The sequence below is a fragment of the Crocuta crocuta genome, unplaced genomic scaffold (assembly GCF_008692635.1).
Source record: "Crocuta crocuta isolate KB4526 unplaced genomic scaffold, BGI_CrCroc_1.0 scaffold427, whole genome shotgun sequence".
Classification (NCBI taxonomy): domain Eukaryota; kingdom Metazoa; phylum Chordata; class Mammalia; order Carnivora; family Hyaenidae; genus Crocuta; species Crocuta crocuta.
The window spans coordinates 4,116,554-4,135,635 of record NW_027533273.1 but is presented as its reverse complement, the minus strand read 5'-3'; the positions used below and the strand labels follow the sequence as shown (position 1 = coordinate 4,135,635).

The 19,082-nt window shown below is 41.1% G+C and overlaps 1 protein-coding gene across 11 annotated transcripts in view; it reads right to left on the bottom strand.

Annotated features, from left to right (window-relative positions):
* NCKAP5 (NCK associated protein 5) overlaps positions 1-19,082 on the bottom strand; it is a 1,056,676-nt gene that overhangs the window by 92,032 nt on the left and 945,562 nt on the right. For 10 of the 11 annotated variants that reach the window (XM_077747834.1, XM_077747833.1, XM_077747835.1 and 7 more), the window contains 3 exons: positions 14,121-17,890; positions 13,232-13,409; positions 5,486-5,561 (listed from right to left, as the gene is read on the bottom strand). In XM_077747834.1, coding sequence (XP_077603960.1) covers positions 5,486-5,561; positions 13,232-13,409; positions 14,121-17,890 — 4,024 coding nt within the window. Of the gene's footprint in view, positions 1-5,485; positions 5,562-5,592; positions 5,643-13,231; positions 13,410-14,120; positions 17,891-19,082 lie in introns of those variants that run through there. The other variant, XM_077747844.1, reaches the window with a different exon arrangement.

The window sequence follows — 19,082 nt, the reverse complement described above, 5'->3', positions numbered from 1 at the left end:
CCTGAAAAGCCTGGCAGCCTCTTGGTTTTAATTCTAGAGAAAGGAAAATTCTAGATGCATTATATTTCAGAGAAGACTTATGTGAACCTTTATATACTTTGTGGGTGACCAAGTATATATTACTCATAAACACAGTGGTGGCAAACTCATCCCAGATCAATATATTTTCTCAAAGTTACTCAAGGTTAAGTGTACTAATAGAGAGAGGTAATTCAGGTCATGCAAAAGAAAAACTCAGCATACGTCATTAAAATTAATTCTGTGTTTTCCGAAAACTCCTCAAATTTAGTTTCCATACTTTTCTTAAATGACAGTGACAATTTATGTTTATACCAAGGAGGTAAGCTTGGCAGGGGGTGAGCCGCAGACTAAAGATGGTATGTGTCCTCTAAAACCCACTGCCCCTTTCTTCCAAAGAACCTCCTTTTTTGGTTTTTCCCCCTGGACATATGGCCTGCTGCTTGGCATGTTTGCATCCTATGTACTACGTACTGGCTAATGGTAGAAGGGATGGGTCAACTGCTCGGAAGTGTTCATAAAGGGATCCTCCTGGTTAGAAAGTGGATGGTTTTTCAATAGCCATTTTGAACCATGAAGTGATGTTGGGAATGGAAAACATATAAACCAGAGGGACAATATAGGATTAGTCTGGCACTGTCCTAACATCCTGAAGCACCTTTCCCTACACTGTCCTTTGTGACAGCAAGAAGATTCTGTTCTTATTTGAACCACTGTACTCTGTGGTATCATTCACTCCCATCTGAACCTAAGCCTACTGATACTAATAATTAGGGAAACCCAGTCTTGGATTCAAAATAACTGTGGTCTGGATAATTCAAGCTGTATAATCTACGTACTGATACCAACTGTGGACCATACTGTATTAGGTCATTAATACTGATGAGGGAGCAAAAGTCAAGCTGAGGACAAAGCAAAGCTAACACCCCCATATCATCCCCCTCCATGTTGCAATATGTGTGCACCTATCTTAATGATTTACAAGAAAAAAGCAATCTCCAGAAACCTATAGACTCAATTTCCTGGATCCTTAGTATCTTCCCTCCATACGATAGAATGTCTTGTATGATCAGTCACTCTTCACAGCTCTAGTACAGCTCTTTCTGCTCACGGTCCTGTCCCTGTGCTTTAATAAAATCACCTTTTTATACCAAAGACATCTCAAGGATTTTTTTCTTGGCCGTAGGCTCTGAACCCCAATATTCCAAACCACATCAGTATTAATACAATAAGGTAGATTCCAGAGACCTTCCATTCAGATAAGATAAACATCTAGGTTTTGATTCTTAAACTTTCCACCTAACTGAGGTACTTGATTCAAGAGTCTGTGAGACCTTCTCTTTCTCTCCTAGGAACCACAGCCAGAGACATTTTGACATCAGGCCAGGCCTTCTCTCCTCTGCTGTGTAAAGAAGCTACTGCATTAGTTGACCTTCATGGGAATGTGACAATAGTAACTATGTGTCACATGACTCTTTCATCCCTTCTGCTTCAATCACACTCCAGACTGGGCACAATGCTATGTGGATTCCATGCTATGTGGCTGAGTGAGAAAAGGTTAGGAGAACAAGGTCTGTATATTACGCAGAGGTGAAATGGCGATTGTACCCGGTTATCCAAATCTTCACCATTTGGCTCAACAGAGTTTTGTCCCACTGCTAAGCCTTCAGGCAGGCTATTTCTCAAAAGTAGACTTATATGACAAAATAATTTTTCCTCCCTGGCACTGAGTCTTGTGCTATTTATTGTCTGAAATCAGGTTGATTCTGCCCATTCTTCCGCACCCTATAATTTGCTCAAACTGGTGAGTGCCTGAAACTGTAATAAAAGTTTCAAGAGTTCCTCTTAACCGAAGGTACAACTTCTCTCGAATCTTTGTTATAATGCAAATATGTGACCTGAAAAGATAGCTGCTTCACCTATTACTCCACTGACGTGACCAGTGGAGTAATATACCAGATTAGCTAGCTAAAGTCTAAGAGAGAACAAGGGATAAGGAAATGAAATGTCCCGGGAAAATGGAAATAAACTGGTGAATGGTCTGACAAGTAAGTCAAAAGGGATCTTTATTGAGTACCTATTATCCTCCTACATAATATATTAGCTGCTGGCTAAGGTCAGTTTGGGGAAGAATGGATAAAGGAATGGAAAAGAAAGATCACTTGGAGGAAATTCCTGAGGTGGGTAGGAGACTACTAAACTCCACAGAGCTACCCAAAGAAATCCAGATACTTGTGGGCAACCCATGCCCTTTGCCATCTCTCCTCTGGTCATAGGATCCAGAAGGGTTCCTTTGGAAGAGACAAAAGAGGACAAGCAGCTAACAGGGGAGCATAAACAAGTTTCATGCAGCCTGAGCACTGGGACATTTGCTCATTGGGCTACTGGACAGCTTGTTCTTTGTGACTCTTTTAAATTTGGAGAAAATAATACATATCCTTCATTTCACCAGAGCCTACCATGAATCCTTGTTTTCTTGGATATCATTCAATTCTGCTTGGCTTCTTCCTTAAATTCCTCAAAAGACATTTCCTCCTCTTTAGAGGAATTTCCAGATTCTTTCCCTCCGCTTAGAGGATTATTTTTGATGCTATCACTGGCCGGTGTTCTTAATATGAAACAATGTTTTTTGAATTCCTACTGATCATTTAATCCCATTAGATAATTAATATAATACATAGGATGAACCTATTACAGTTAAATAGCAGGAAAGAACAATTAGAAATATGGGCTTTGTGATCATTTGTGTTAGCACTTCTATTAGGCGAGGCTAGTCATTTTCTTGTTTATTAATATGGAACTCTGGCATTTATTAGGGTTCTTTTAAAGAAAAAAAATCTAGCGGTATTATTTTCGTTAATTTACGAATCTTGAATTTCAATACAGAGCAGGCTCAGTTAACACTACCTTATACTATAATCAACTTCTAACATTTTTATTAAACTAACAAGACTATCCCTAAATGCAGAAATGGAAATATGCAGATGCACAAGTTTTCTGATTACTCTTCTTTGTCAATGACATTAGCTGATATTTGGTTAGAAGGCTAACATATTTAGATTTGCTCAGTTGCAAAGCATATTCTATGTTTATATAACACTTTGAGGCTTTGTGACAATACTTAGCTTAGACAAAATGAAGAATATTGGGTTTACCAGGGTGCTAAGAATACATTCTCAGTCATTCTTGTGGAATTATGAGAAATAATCGCTTCATTTGTCAAGTCTCATTCAGTCTTCAAATGGATGAAGTTTTTAGAAGGTTTGTGGTGATCTTATTGGTCAGTTAACTCAGGGAATATTCTCAACCCCATTCTCTCTGCTACCTTATCCAATAAATAGTAGCAACATACTGACTTTCCCAGCATCCTTTGCAGCTAGGATTGGCTTTATGATCTGGTTCTCCTCAATGACATGTAAGATGGAATCTAAGGGGTGGATTGTGATGGAGCATTTACTCTTCCTTACACTTTGTGCCTTGAGTATAAATGGAATGCTAAGAGTGTTGGAAATCAATTTGCAACCCAACAGGTCTGAGGACAAGAAGCCAGGGCTTTTTATAACATTGTTGAGATGCTACCCATCTTTTATGTTTGCCTTCTTCCAGATTTTTTAATTGTGTAAGATGATCAAATGACTTTATTCCATAAAATGGTTAGTCAGATTTGCTGTTGTTGTTTTATTGGTAGCTGATAGCAGCTTATTGATATAGTTCCCCCCTAGTTTGAGGAGATAAATCTCCATTATGTGAAGATTACGTCAGCTGTCTGTCAGAAACATGGTCCAAATTTACTTCCAGGAGAGTAATGTAAAGCAGCACTTTTCAACAGAGCTTTGTGTGACGATGGAAATGTGCATACATGCCACATAGGATATGTAGCCAGTGAGCACTTGAAATGTGTTTAGTGCCACTGAGGAACTGAATTTTTAATATAACCTAGTTTTAATGAATTTGAGTTGAACCTGAGATGGAGACATGTGGCGACTAGCTATCAGGTCAAACAAATGCAAATCTAAAAAATCGCTAGTCTATTAAAGCATAGTTAGATTACTGTAGTTCTTTCGAGAAAAAAAAATTCAGCCTCTAATTTTATATGCTATTTTATAGGCCTGAGAACACCTCATTATGGAAAAATGATGATTCAGCGGGGCTTTACATAGTGTCATGTTTGAAGGTTGTTAAACAATATTTAACTTGCATATTAGCTAACTACACAGAACTGATACCAATTTAAGCATTTTACATTGACAGCTATAATAAAAGATGTCTTCTTGGAATAATAATCTGATTCAGACTGTGCCCCTTCAGCTGTTTGTTAAGGTTTATGGATCCTCAATTACAAATGGAAAGAATAATAATGGTGTGCCAGTCTCATTAGGCTGTGGGGGTGCAAGAACTCTCTAAGAGAAACTGTAAACTACAGTTTGTAGAAGACTTCCAGGTATGCTAGAAAACCAGCCACAGATGGTCCCAACATGGCCCAAAGAGTGGTGAGGTGCTCGGGGGTGGCAGCTAAAGGTACAGGGACAGAGGATACTCACCATACCAGAAACCAGAAATTTGAGGGCCTGCCATGCCCTAGAAGATGGGATTTGATATCAACTACTACACCCACATGTGATTAGAAGAAATTATTCCATCATGCCTTGGTATATGATATAAAACTAAATAATTGGCATGCTTGCTTTCATAGCTATTTTTAGAGCCTGAGGAAAAATTAATTCTGTCCCTGTCCAAGATGTCCACTATCACCTCTTTATCACCTGACAAGGATCAGTCACAGACAACTACTCCATCACCAGTTACCTCCTGGCTGCTGAGAACAGGTCAGCAAAAGGTCAGCCAAGTCTTTCTGTGTTGGGAATTTGAGTTCCTTCCATCCAGGCCTATGCATGATTTCAAGAAGCAGCTGACAAATCAAACTTATTTCACACACACGGCTACCTATAATCAGGGACCTAACGGAAATGATGAAGAAAATGAGTTGTGAAGTTTCGGCAAGTGATGTACACCGATATCTATTAGGTTCTCTGTGTAAAACACATTCAATTAAAAAACTATTCCATTTATGAAAGCTACCACCCCACGTTTCTGAACAATAGCAGTCGTGCAGAATGCTTCTCGAGACAATTATAGAAGCTGGATCAATTCAAAGTTGATTTTTTTCCTCAGAGAAATTATTTACACTCATTATTGTTTTCATTTCATACTGACAAGTGCTCACTTCTCATCAGTTTGCAGTGAATTGCTCTGAAAACACATATGTTTTCTTTATGGGCTTTGAACCACTTATTTTATGGGAGCTTCCAATGTCTGAGAAGAGAAAAGGAACCCTGTGTGAGAAGTTAAGACCCAGTGCTCATAGAGCTGAGGCATGAGACATGGTCTGCAGGAACACATTGTGCCTGAAAGAAGGTCGCATTTGAAAAATATTGCCCATGAAGATGTACATGACATGAATGTTTACCTATGATGTGGCTCTGAAATGTGGACTCTGCGACTGTATCTTCATCCTCTTGCAGGTTTCCACTTGCTTCTTTTATCTGCAGCAAGAAGAAAATACTGTAAGTTCTTCTTTATTATATTCAACAGATTGTCTTCAATCCTCAGAATGGTGGTTCATTCTGTAACAAACGGGGGTATGTGTGAGACCATGTGTGGATGTATATATATGTATATTTAGATTCTTAACTCCCTTGGCTTTATGACAAGTTTTAATTACAAGAGTGTATTTTCAGAAATATAACGCCAGATCTGAAAATGAGGATTTACAGGGTACCTAAGTCTCCAAAAAATTTTAGAGATAACAACGTTGGCTTTTAATACTTAATAAAGTCAGTAACACAGAGCTGTTAGGAAACATTAAAGTCAAAGAAAATATAATTCCTCCAGAGACCGTGACTTCCACCACAAGTTACTTTAATAAGAAGAAAGAAATATACTTAGATCTCATGACCCTCTCCTGGAATGTAACTCTCTAATAAGATGATTTTTTTTTTGTTCTTTCTATGATGAAACATAAGGTGACTATGATGTATGCTTAGTGGACTACAGCAGTGACACATTTATATCGATTTTTTAGGTCAAAAACATTCCCCTTACATATCAGTTGAAATATCCAGATGCTGAATGGGGCAGCGTTCGGCAGAACTCTAGAGCCCTGAATAAAGTCACAGTGTTTTACAAATGAGAATTCTGAGATCCAGCAAGTTTCCTTAAACATATTGTAGGTGGAAATGCTGGGATTAAAACTCAGCCCCTTCCTTCTCAACCTAGTGACAGCAGAAGCCACAATAATATCATCAATACCAATTATAATTCAAGATTTTTTAAAAGTATATTTATTATGAGGTGGGGGCCAGAGACAGAAGGAGAGAGAGAGAATCCCAAGCAGGCTCTGTACTGTCAGTGTAGAGTCCGATGTGGAGTTCAAACTCACAAACTGTGAGAGCACGAGCATGACCTGGGCAGAAGAGTCAGATATTTAACCGACTGAGCCCCCCAGGTGCCACAGTACCAGCCATAATAATCATAATCATAATCATAATCATAATCATAATCAAAAGCAAGCTCTTAAATACTACAGAGCAGGTGCTGTTTGAGCACTTCATGCCTGTGATCTCATAATCCTTAGAACAACGCTAGGTGCTATTGTTAGCCTCCTCTTCCTGAAGAAACAGACAAGTAGTTATGCAAGTGGTGGAACCAGGATTCAAACTCAGCAGAACCGACTCCAGATTTGTGTTCACCGTTGTTCTCAAATGTCCATCTGACTATGCCAGTAGACTTGGCCTCAATAACAAGACAGCTTGTGATCCTTGGCAGAATGACCCTAAAAAGCCCTTTTAAAATAAATCCCCATTGGTCAGCTGTGCGGCCAATGATAATGATGTGAACCATGCACTGAATGCAGTGGGGTTCTGCTTAGGCACACACATTAGAGGTTGTCAGTGGATTTGCACAGGGGCTTGAGTTGAATGCCAAGAAACTCTTATTTCATACTTGCAATGTTGAAAGTCATATGGTGTACACTGACCTTGAGCTACATTTGGCTTTTATCTATTTTTCATATTTGATGGAATAAGACCAATTATTTATATTTTATGACTGCAGTTCCAGTATCAGGATATAATTGGTACTTATTCTGTATATGCTTATAGCCAGAAGGTGGCAGACTCAAGAGAGTATGTGGATGGCTACTTGAACCCCACAAGGAGAGATGAAGGGTTAAATATCCAGAGGCCATTCTTCCTCACTTTCTTTCCTCATCAGCCCTCTGCTCTGGAGGCATTTCCCAGTTTGTCAGCACGTCCAGGAGAAGAAAGTGAGGGAATGGGGCTGGGTGTGGTGGGGGAAGGCTTCATCAATAATCTATGTTTTTGGTAGTGGACATTTATGCACAGAATAAAAGTGCCATGAAGTGTTACTTATTTGCCCTCCAAGCTTTGCCTAGCTCTGATCTGTTTGTGACAAGGCTATCAAAAGCCCCACTGAAAAGGGGATCCCCAAACACCTTAATTTCCATCAACCCAACATGAACCTTCCATCATCATTTATAGACACATCAAGGAAACCTATTTATATTTTCAGCCCTTACCAGCTCTTGTGACAACATGTTTCATGTTTTCCCTTACGTGTTATGTAAGATAATATTTCCTTTAGGTTTCCCTAAACTGATCTATTTTAAACTTAGAGGGGTGCCCCACTAACCTGCTGGAATGTAGATGAATCATCATCTTTATCAGCCTGCGAGGTTCTAAACTAAAGATTCCAATAATTAAAATAAGAATCTCATCTAGGGTTAGCAATCTCTTCAAGGTTGCAAAGGATTTCCATTTTAGAGGGGCACTCCTGGCCCCTATTCATTGTTCTAATTAAATCTTTCAGAGTGCATCGTACTGTTACGGTTGTCCTTTATAGACCTTCTCATGAACTAGAATATTTTTTAATGTATGGCAGCAAGATATGTAGGCAGTACTCCATGTATATATATGTATACATGGAGTATATATATATATGTATATAAGCTATACTTTTATTTAAGAGTAGCAAAATTTTTCCGAGTGTATGTGTGTGTGTGCATGCATGTGCATGAGTGTGTGTGTGTGTCTGTGTGTGTGTTTAAGTGTCCTGCTTCCCTTCCCTTCTTGTTCCCTATCCAATCTGTGGATCAAACTTTACCACCACTTTTTTCCAAGTATCATATTCAGGAAAGGAAAAAAAAAAAAGGTGATCCTTTTGCCCTACCTTTTAGCTCTCTGTCAGAACTTTTCTATGGCTTTCTGTGCTTAACAGAAAGTGCTAAACATGGCCTCTGGGTATTTATCAGAGGAACTGAGTTTGTAGACAAGGCCCCTAATTCTTTCAGCTTTCGTAGGCTGAAGACCCAGGAGAGGAAAATCTGAAGGAGATGGGTGAAGAATCAGTGAAGGAGTGGAAAATGAGGGGATGCTTTAGAATGGCATACTTTTTGGTTCTAATTATCTATACAAATAGATTTCAATGTAAAGTGGTGAGTAATTAAAAAAAAAACCCATTTGCCTATGGAAATGAGGGGCATGATTTGTTTTGGCAGCAAATTCCCCTTGCTAATTATATTTTTCATAGGCTGAATGTAAAATGAATTTTCATTCTTGATCACACAGGGTCTGAATATTGGTGAGACATTGTGGGAACTTCCCCGGGGGTCAGGGGCTACCAACTCAAGATTAAGAATCTGCCAAAGAGGGGCGCCTGGGTGGCTTAGTCGGTTAAGCGTCCGACTTTCGCTTAGGTCATGATCTCGCGGTTCGTGGGTTCGAGCCCCGCGTCCGGCTCTGTGCTGACTGCCAGCTCGGAGCCTGGAGCCTGTTTCAGTCTATGACTCCCTCTCTCTCTGACCCTCCCCTGCTCACGCTGTCTCTTTCTCTCTCCTAGAAATAAATAAAAACATTAAAAAAAAAAATTAAAAAAAAAAAAAAAGAATCTGCCAAAGATAGGTACAAGTGGGGCGATCTTCTTGTGACGAAACACTTCAAAGATAGGAGTGGTCACAAAACCAAGAAGTTTGGCTCAGAAAAGAATAATGATTAGAGATGTAGAATTTTCTCAACCATTGTTCTATCAGGGACAGATACTATTTGGTGAGAAGTAGCAGGTAACTCAAGCAATAACTATGGGCTATTTTTGGTTTAAGTTTGTTGTCAGTATGCTTTTGAATGATGCACCTCCACCTCCTGTCCATCTTTTGGGCTCTGCAATTGTAGTCAAGATTTGTACCAAATACTAATCTCTAACAGGAAACCATTAAGTGTCACTGTGTCCATTACGTTCTACTAACCCCTACCATTAGAAAAGGCAGGGAGGAATGAGTTTACAAAGGACCTATGAGGAAAATGGAGAAAAAAATTTACTGCTCATATATATGTATATATGAATGTATATATGTGTATACACACACACACGCACACACACATTTCAGAATTCTACCTAACATTTAGGGATACCCTTCATTTGGAATTCTGCTTATATGTCTTCTCTGAATTGCTTCCCAAGAAAACAACATTGTACCATTACTGCCCAGGAAAAGAATATAATGAACCTAAGTAAGACAAGAAGTGATCTTTGGAAGGAAAATCTAAAAGGCATTACTTTTAGAAAAGTTAGTCATTTAAAAAAATTTTCAGGAGGAGGGCAAAATATGCATGCTGCTTATTAGCATCAAAATGCATTTAGAACAGAACTGTTCAATTAAGGACGCTGAAATTACAACATTTTGCAGGACTTAATAAGATGGTAACAATTTGCGTAATTCTTGTACTATTTTATGCTATTTCATCACCACAGTATCATTTTAATGGGATAGTATTTGATGCTTTTTTTATTAGCATATGTGATTTTTTCAGACTATGGGACATTGGGTGAAAAGAATACTCGTAATTTAAATTAAAATATCCATATTAAAATGGCCATCTCTTTCCAGGGCATGATGAAGGTATATGATCTCGTTAATTTTGTTAACACTTTTTATTTTGTCCAATGATAGTTAAGTAGGAGCCTGGAGCTGTCTTCCCTTGAGACTTCTTATTTCACAAAATTATCTGGATCCATACGAAGGAACGACTTATAACATGCAGCAAGTAGAATCCATTTCTTTTTTTCTTATTTACTTAATACCGATGCAATCTTTCCTGGGGATGCCTTTTCCCATCTTATCATGATTTTATATAATTCAAGTAAAAGTACTAAGTAACATGGCCTTTGTCTAAATTACACAAAAATTAGGGCTAAGTGGTCTGTAAATGATGGTCTAAATGGGGATGTAAGCCTCTAATTAAGGTTCTGAAAGGAGAAAAAGGTTGAATTCAGCAAAGAATTAATGGGACTTTTACACATATTTTAAAATGTATCTAGCAATCTGCAAATGGATATAGATACACAGCTCCCAATGAACTAAGTGCAGGCCTGCTACATACATGAATTTATTACATGTATGAAAATGCTCATGTATCATTATAGATTAAAATACTTAAAATCCCTGAGGACCCTCATAACTAAATATAGTCTTCATTTGTAAAGGGAGGAGATGGTGGTATACTATAAGATTTTGAACAATGATTTCACTGAAAACAAAACGAAACAAAACCCATGTGATATGTAATGTAGCTACTGTTTTCATCCCAAGTGAATAGTATCAGCAAGATTCTCTGGAACACAGTTTAAAATAAGCAAATGGGAAATTTACCTTGAGCTCTGAATTTTAAGAGATTCATGGGTATTCCCATCAATGTGCTACGGTATTAGAATATATCCTATTTTGCATCTAATTTCCTTCCTGTACAGGCTGATAACATATAATAAATAGGTTTTCACTGCTAGTCTTGTACTAGTCCCAAAGGAGACTATGGCAATGTCCTTTCTGAAATTAGTATTTTTAGTCCATTCTACTTTGATGATTATGGAGATGAAACAAACAAAAAAAAACCCACTGCATTTTACATTAAAAAAAAAAAAAGACTAGCTGGTCAACTATGCAGGTTAATAATATTCCTCTGTATGGAAAAGCTTCCCAGCACGACTAATTTCCTCTTGCAGCTAACTAGAAAAAATTAGCATATCCCTACTGATTATGTATTTGGGGGTGGTTAGGGAATCTTTGTTCTTCACAGAAAATAATAAGAATGTTTTTTGACTATATTCTGGAAGGACCAAAGGACACTTATTACTACCCTGAAATGTAGTAATTCAGTGAAAGACTGATGACCGGAGACAAAAAGCACAGAAATTACTTTAGCATTAGGAAATAACGAGAAAGTACAAATGAACTTGTGAAAGCCACATGGAGGGTCTTTTTTTTTTTTTTTTTTTTTTTTTTTTGGTACTTCTGTGTAACAAAGATATATACCCTAAGCTGTCAGAACCATATTAAATGGGGCATAGTTAAATTGAGTGCCTCTGATAAGGGGCTCTGCTGGGCTATCAAAGTTTTAGATCAGCTGGATTGAATTCCTGCCATATTGCACGTTTCCACGTTCATTCTCTCTTTCCTTTCAGTGACACTACAAGGGCAGCCTTACATATGCTTATAATTCGTGATTTTACAATGTGGGGAGAGGAAGGGGGAATCTATATTTTCAAAGAAGGGAAGATACTATCCATGGAAGCCCAGAAGAAAAAGGGGAGGGGGCGAGAAGAAGAATAAAAAAAAAAACTTTTGCAAATAACTAGTTTGCAATATGATTTCAGAGCGTTTAGAAAAAACAAAATAAAACACTTTATAGCTCTCCAGAGTCCAAAGCTATTTGAAAGAAAAATGTTCACTTGTGTCAAATCAAAGTATGTGTAAGAAATTCTAAGGGACCCTAGATATCAATAAGTAATTAAACTAATAATTAATAACTAATAATGAATGCTAATCATGCTTGCCTCTAAATTTTTTTTAATGTTTTATTTATTTCTGAGAGAGAGACACACAGCGTGAGCAGGGGAGGGTCAGAGAGAGACGGAGATATAGAATCCGAAGCAGGCACCAGGCTTTGAGCTAGCTGTCAGCAGAGCCCAACAGAGGGCTTGAACCCACGAACCATGAGATCATGACCTGAGCCGAAGTCAGACGCTTTACTGACTGAGCCACCCAGGCGCCCCTCTTGATTGCTTCTAAAACATCCTCTGAAACACTCCAGAAAAGAATGTATAATTACTTTACATTTCAGGTTTTCCCTAAGAAAATGGTAGGATGTACCATATTTTGCAATCTCTTTTATTACAGTACAAAAACATATGGATACAGTAATTCTGTAAAAAGAATTTCTTTTTGTTTGTGTGCTTTGAAACTTCTACAAAGGAACAATGAATATCACCAAATCAATTATGCAATAACAGAAAGAATGTAAGGAGAGTAAATGCAATATAAAGTAATTTTAAAACCAAAATATTATTTGAAACTAGCATATCCTGGGGAAATATAAAAATGCCCTTTCATTTTTTAAATGTTTATTTCTTTTTGAGAGAGAGAGCGAGCTCATGTGAGCAGGGGAGGGGAAGAGAGAGAGGGAGAGAGAGAATCCCAAGCAGACTAGACGCTGTCAGTACAGAGCTCAACTCGAGGTTCCATCTCATGAACCATGAGAATCAAGAGTCACTACTTAACGACTGAGCCACCCATGTCCTTTCATTTTTTAAAAGAAATTACCCCCTGAGTTTTTGCACTTCATAATTAAGAGATTGAATAATAGGGAACCAAGTTCCGAAACAGACTTCTTCGTCTCAACACTTTGTGTCTAGGTGAGAGGAAGCAGTACATAGAACTCTCAGAAGAAAAATCAACAGTGCTTAAATGAGCCATCAAAATAGACAGTAATCCCTCCAATTGTTCAGCACTATTATTTTTCTATAATCATGTCCATTCCTTTTTGTGTTGTTGGAAACGATCATCAAAACAAATTGCTGCACGAGAGTCTAATTTGAAGATGACACTGGCCTGTCAGTTGTAGGCACTCTGGTTATACCACCCTGAAAGGGAGCTAAGGCAGCAACGTTCCTGGAAGCAGCTACCCCATTTTGCAATATTGCTCCCACCTCTCTGCTGTCACCAGGTGTCTCTCCTTTTCCTTGAACTCTCTTTCTCCTCCCCTACCCCCACCCCCCATAATCTCTTGCTCTTACATTTCCATCAGCAGAGGTAGAAAGGACCCAACCAGATTCACTTCATAACCGGGATGGGAGGAGCACTTACCAGGGAGCTTTTCTGCATTTCCATATCGGCTTTGGTTTTGATGTTTTTCTTGTGGTTTCCTTGAGTGCTTGTAGAGCTGCTGGTGAGACAGAAGCCCTGGGAGCTGCCCTTTAACACACTCCTGCAGGAAACATTATTTGATCCACTTTCTGTCTGGTGAGCGGCTTTCTTATCAACTCTGCAGGTAGAAAGTGATTCCTCTGATAAATTACATTGCTCTTCCTCAATCACTACTTTCTCCAATCCTTTAATGCTTAAGGTAACCTCTTTGTATCTCTTTGTCTTTAAACCTTTGAGTGATAAATGTTTGTCAGTGGCCTTGATCAGATCTTCATCTGACATCTCAGGAGTGTGTCAGTTTAGATTTGATCATAATTTATTTATTTATTTTCAACTGGCTTGTGAGATGGGGGAAAGAGGGAGCAAAACAGAAGCCACTGAAGAATGATTGCTAAATACATGTCTGGCTTGAGATCAGCAGGAAATGTAATTACCTCTGGAAGGTTTCTAAGTATACGTTTGCTTGCCTGGCACAACAAATGAGGTCGGCATACCTTAAAACATATGTATAATTTTCTTCCATTTCATGCCACGTGGGTACAATCCATGGTCCCAGGGTAGGGTGAGTTTCTATCAACCTTGATACAACTTACCATTCTTTAATTTCAAAGACCATTGGTTTGGTGAACAAAGTAACATGGCTAAATTATCATTTTATTGCTGACTTTTATTTCATTGTTTAAAATCTGGCTAATGTATAAAAGGCTTCTACTGTTCATTTCTGCTTGTTCAAACATGCTCGACTGGCATTTAATGTGGAGGAGGCAAACAACCCTCCCTCTTTTGGGGGGACCCCTCGACACTGGCACCCTCTTTGCCAAGACATTACCTGTTCAAAAGTTCCGTCATAAATGTATCTTTCGTTGAACATGTGACAGGGCTGGGTCTATTTCTTGGTTCAAACTTCATTTGGTCATAAATGCCTTGGGGAGTTTTCAAATTATTTTTGCTTGGTAAACTAGTGTCTGGGCTTTCTGTCAACATGGTGTTCCTGGGAGGCTCATTTTCTGTCTTACACTGCAGCTCAGGCTTCTTTTTCTCTTTTTTTCTCTCTGATTTTAGCTGTTTGTTTCCAAACCCCAAACCTTTTGCATCCTTCTTTTCCACTTTGGTTTTGGAGACATCCATTTTCCTGCTACTGAGAGCTGGAAGTCGACTCCTCCGAAAACCAAACCAGCTGGCAAAGGAAGGCCCCGGCTTTGGCTTCGCTTCCACAGAGGGACACTTTGTTTGCACTTGGCCCTTTTCCACATTTTCCTGAATGCACAACATGACCTTTTCTTCAATTGTGGGTGAGAGGGGGGCTTCGGGGCTCACAGCACCAGTCCTGGTTGTGGAAGTATCTGGACACCTTCCAGAAATTTCTATCTTGGAGGTCCTGCTTGTTTCAAAGCTGTGTGGACGCTCTGTCCTCCCCGGATTCTGCAGGGCTCGTGGGCAGTCTGTTGGGATGGGTGGGCATCTGTAGTGGTCGCTCTTTGGTTCCTCAGGGACCACCACTGTGGGGCATCCTTCCTCTGTGTAGCTCTGCTCGTCTTCCGTTCCACGTGGGGCGAGGAGCCCTTCAGATTTTGGAGGGACCCTCAAAGGCAACTTGCTTGGGCTCCCATGCTGGCTACTGGGGCTGCTTCCTGCACTCCCTAGGGAGCCTTGCCTGGAGGAGAGATGTCCCAGGGGCCTCCCAGCACTGGGGAGACTGTCAGACATGGCGGATGATGGGGTCTTGTTGGGCGAGACCTCCGTGGAGGAGCTCTGTCGGGTGAGGGAGTTGCCTCTCTCTGCAGTGTTGGTAATAATCTGAGTTCGAACTCTGCCTGCTCCTTCCATGGGGGGAGTTGGGGGCTTATCACCAGAGTGAGCACTGAAACTCTGGGTGCGGGCTTTGGCTCCATTCATGCCTAGAGCTGGTTTTAGGTGTGGCTTACTGGAGGAAAGGGATCTTTTCACAGCCCTGTTTTCTACCACATCTTTTCCATCAGCCCCAGGGGTGCTATGATCCAATGGCTCTGGCATTGCCGTTTCGAGGGGAAGCCCTTCAGCCAAACTGTCCTGTGTGTGAACACACAGTGGAGTCACAGTTCTTTCACCCACCGTGGTCTCCAGGCTCACTGGGTTCCCGGCATCCTCTGGCTTAGCCTTGTTCACGGCCACAGAGCTTTTAGAGGCTTCATTCAGACTGTCTTTTTCATGTTTCCCTGGCACCGTGGAGCTTTTCCTGAGCAACTGGGGGGATTTCATGAGAACTCGGAGCCCAACCGGGAGGCGAGTTTTCAGCCCTTTCTCTTGAGCGTTTTGACAACCGTGTGGGGTGTTATGGCTTTTGGAGGATGGTGATGATGAGTGACTGTTACCCTGAGATGACGGTGACTCATTTGCCCCTAACAAGGCAGGCTTGGGTGATGTGGGGACGCAGTCATTCAGTTGCCCTTTTCTTCCTGGAGACACACTTTTGGGGGATATTTCCAGTGGCTCAGGGGCTGAAGGACAGTTCTTGGGAATCTGTAACCCTGTGTCTGCTTGTACGATCCCAAGCGTTTGGTGAGGCGGGGTTCTGGGGACACCTCTCTTTGGAGAGACCTTTGGGGGCCCTGGGGCCATCACAGCAAATGAGCTGGTGGGGGTATGAGCAGAACATCTGGTTTGAATCAGTGTTTCTGTGGAGGGCAGAGGGTGAGTGAAGACAGGCTTCTTGAAGGCCACAGAAGGTTTCTTCCCAGGCACTTCTGTCAGGATCTGATTAGAAGAGCTAATAGGAGCAGAGGATCCCTTTGGAGGCGGGGATTTGTATATGGTCCTTCCTGTTTCACTGGGGACCCTGGTGTCAGGCTTGGCAGATGAGGGTGGTGGCAAATAGTCATAACTGGGCCTGATGAGAAGGGAGCCTGACCTGTCTGGAGGGGGTGGGGGGGAAGGTGATTTCACCCCTGCCTCTGGCCCAGGGTCACAGTGTTTGTCCCTTCTCGGAGGTCCTCCATTGTTCCCTGGCTCATTGAGGGGCCTTGGCAGAAACTGTGATGCTGGAATCTGACTCTTGGAGCACTGGACCCAATCCTTCCTGCTGGACATTTTGGAGCCGTGAGGAAGTTGGCCGGGGTGTTTTGGAATATGTGAATCTGGCTGCAAATTAAAAAGGGGTGCTGGGCCCTCAGTCTTCTTAAACCGTGAGAGCTTCCCAGGAGCTAAGGCTGGTGATTTTTCAAGAGACACTGGGCCAGATGAGGGGACTCTTGCGGAGGGTTCAGGCTCTATTATTTTTGATTTCTGAGGTGAAGACTTGCCTCTGGCAGGGATTTTTGTCAGACTTTGCTTTTGATAGATACCCATGGACACCGAAGACCTAGAATTACTCTGACATGACACAGTGAGCATTGGTTTGGCCGGTCTTGGTCGCTGAATATTTTGTGTGACTGTCCTGGAGCTGAAAGAGCCAGTGGGTGCTGCAGTAACATTATCTGCGTCATCTTTTGGAATGTTTTTCTCGGTTTCCTCTTCAGGTTTCTTCAAGAAAGTGTAGTCTCTTGCTGCAGCTCCTGGCTGTAAATGAGCCATTCCCTGAGGTAAAATTTCAGTGTGTTCTGCCTTGGGCCCAGTAGGGGCCGGACTGATGGAAATTTCATTTCTGGTAACAGTGACAAAGCCAGTCTGGTGAGAGCTGAATTCAATGGGCTCGCCGTCTTCTGCATCAAATATGACGGTAATGCATTCTTCTGAAGAAGTCCTTTTTACAACCCTTTGCTGCTTAATGAAGCTAAATGTCTTTGGTCTACTCTCTAAGGGGATGGGCACTTGTGTTTCCTCCTCATCAGGAGACCCCAGGTGAGATTTTCCAAATTCCATGAGGATGTCCAGATTCTCCATGGATTTGTCAGTGTCGGCAGTCAGTGACAAGTCTGAATGGCTTTTCTCGTCACTGCTACCGATGTGCAACTCATCAAAGGCTTCATTGTCATCGGTGTCTGAAAGCTGCAGACTGAGAGCCACACGGCCCTGGCCGCATGGCTCCCTCTCTCTCTGCGCCTGAGGTGCCTGCGCACTTGGGCACAGCATCCTCTCCAAGGGGCAGTTGCTGGCACAACTGGTCCGCTTCTCAGGCCTTTCCCTGGGGTAAACTGAGGATGTGCCTTCTGAAAAGTGTTTTCTGTTCAGCTCCCAGCTAAATAGGCTGTCAGAAACACTGTGGGTTAATTGACGACTGTGCAGCTTGCAGCCGTGGTTTGGGACTGTGTGGAGCAAGGCTAAGGAGGAAGAATCATTATCAGCATCATCGTGGGAATCTGTGTCATAAACAAACGTCTCATGGGGCTCCTTACTGGGGCTCCTCATATCAGCTGGTTTGCAGGGTGGATACCCCTTGAGGCTGCTACTCTTAATTCCTGGAGAATATATTCCTTCATTTGAGTTCATGCAATCTTTATAACCCCATTTGGTTATCACTGATGGGGGTTCAAGTAACACCTTTCGCTTCTGTAGCTTTCTTAGTCCTTCCAAAATGTGACTTTCCTTAATACGAGTTGGAGGTAGTTCATCTGTAGGACTAGCAAAGCCACTTGGGAGCGAAGAGTCAATACTTAGCCTTTTATCCCAGTTTTGTGATGATTTCTAGGAAAGAAAAGTAGAGGTCAGACATCACTGAATCATGTGGATCACAGCTATGAAAAGGAAAAGTCTGTGATTGGACTTGATTATGGAGGTTTAGTATTCCTCTATAAATACATACTTTAATTAATTAATGCTAATAATCATTAACTATGTGGCAAATCTATGCTTTGCCAGATTCTGAGCTAAGTAGCCCATGATATAAAGAAGTAGTAGATAAGGAACCTGCCCTCAAGGAGCGTGCAAGCCAGCAGAGCAGAGGACACTTGGCACAAATAACCAGATGTCAAGGGAGCAAATGAGAAGTACAAATCTAGTAGGAACTCCAGAAATTCAGAGAGATCAAACCTCTGTATGGAAAAGCCATGAGAGGCATATACGGAGGTGTGTGTGTGTGTGTGTGTGTGTGTGTGTGTGTGTTTCAAACCTCCCTAACCCTTGAAGGAAGGATGAGTTTGCCTTAGCTAAAACCTGGGGGCAATGATCTTTAGGTAGAAGAAGTGGGATGCCAAGGACCTAAATGGTGAAGATACGTTGACGGTACACTTAGGAAATAATCAGAAGATGATATCTCCTCATTGTACAGTGTTTACAAGAGGTAGAGCGCGTAAATGGAAAAGCAAGTTGTTTCCTATATACATGGTCCCTTCCATTCTAAAACTTGATGATAGTTCTGGGTCTTCATGACTTTATCTGATAGAAGGGGAACATCTGTGAAACACAGACATACATCTACCAGGGGGATGTTGGCTGCTAGAACCCTATAGTAATGATTTGCTTACTATGAAAGGTCAATTTTCTGTTCCTCATACCATCCCAAATACTAGTGCTGATTCTGACCAAGAATGACACAGAGAAAGCATTCTGTCCCGCACAGAACTTCATATTTCTCATAGTATTGCTAACCAGAAGTGGAAGGGCAGAAGGAGAGAAGTGGCATTACTGACCACCTGCTGTGTAACAACCAGTGGAACAGGGCTTTGATTCAATATTCAGAACAACACCATGAGGGAGACATTATCACCTCTTTTTTACTAGGGAGGAAACTGAGAGACAGCATGGTTAGTCTGTTGGAGATTACACAGTTAAGGGAGAGCTGGGACAAAGGTTTCAGCTCCCATTTCACGGGCTCTTTCTGGGACTCGGTTCCAAAGTGGCGCTATGGAGATTTGAACCCAGGCAGGCTGGCTCTCCA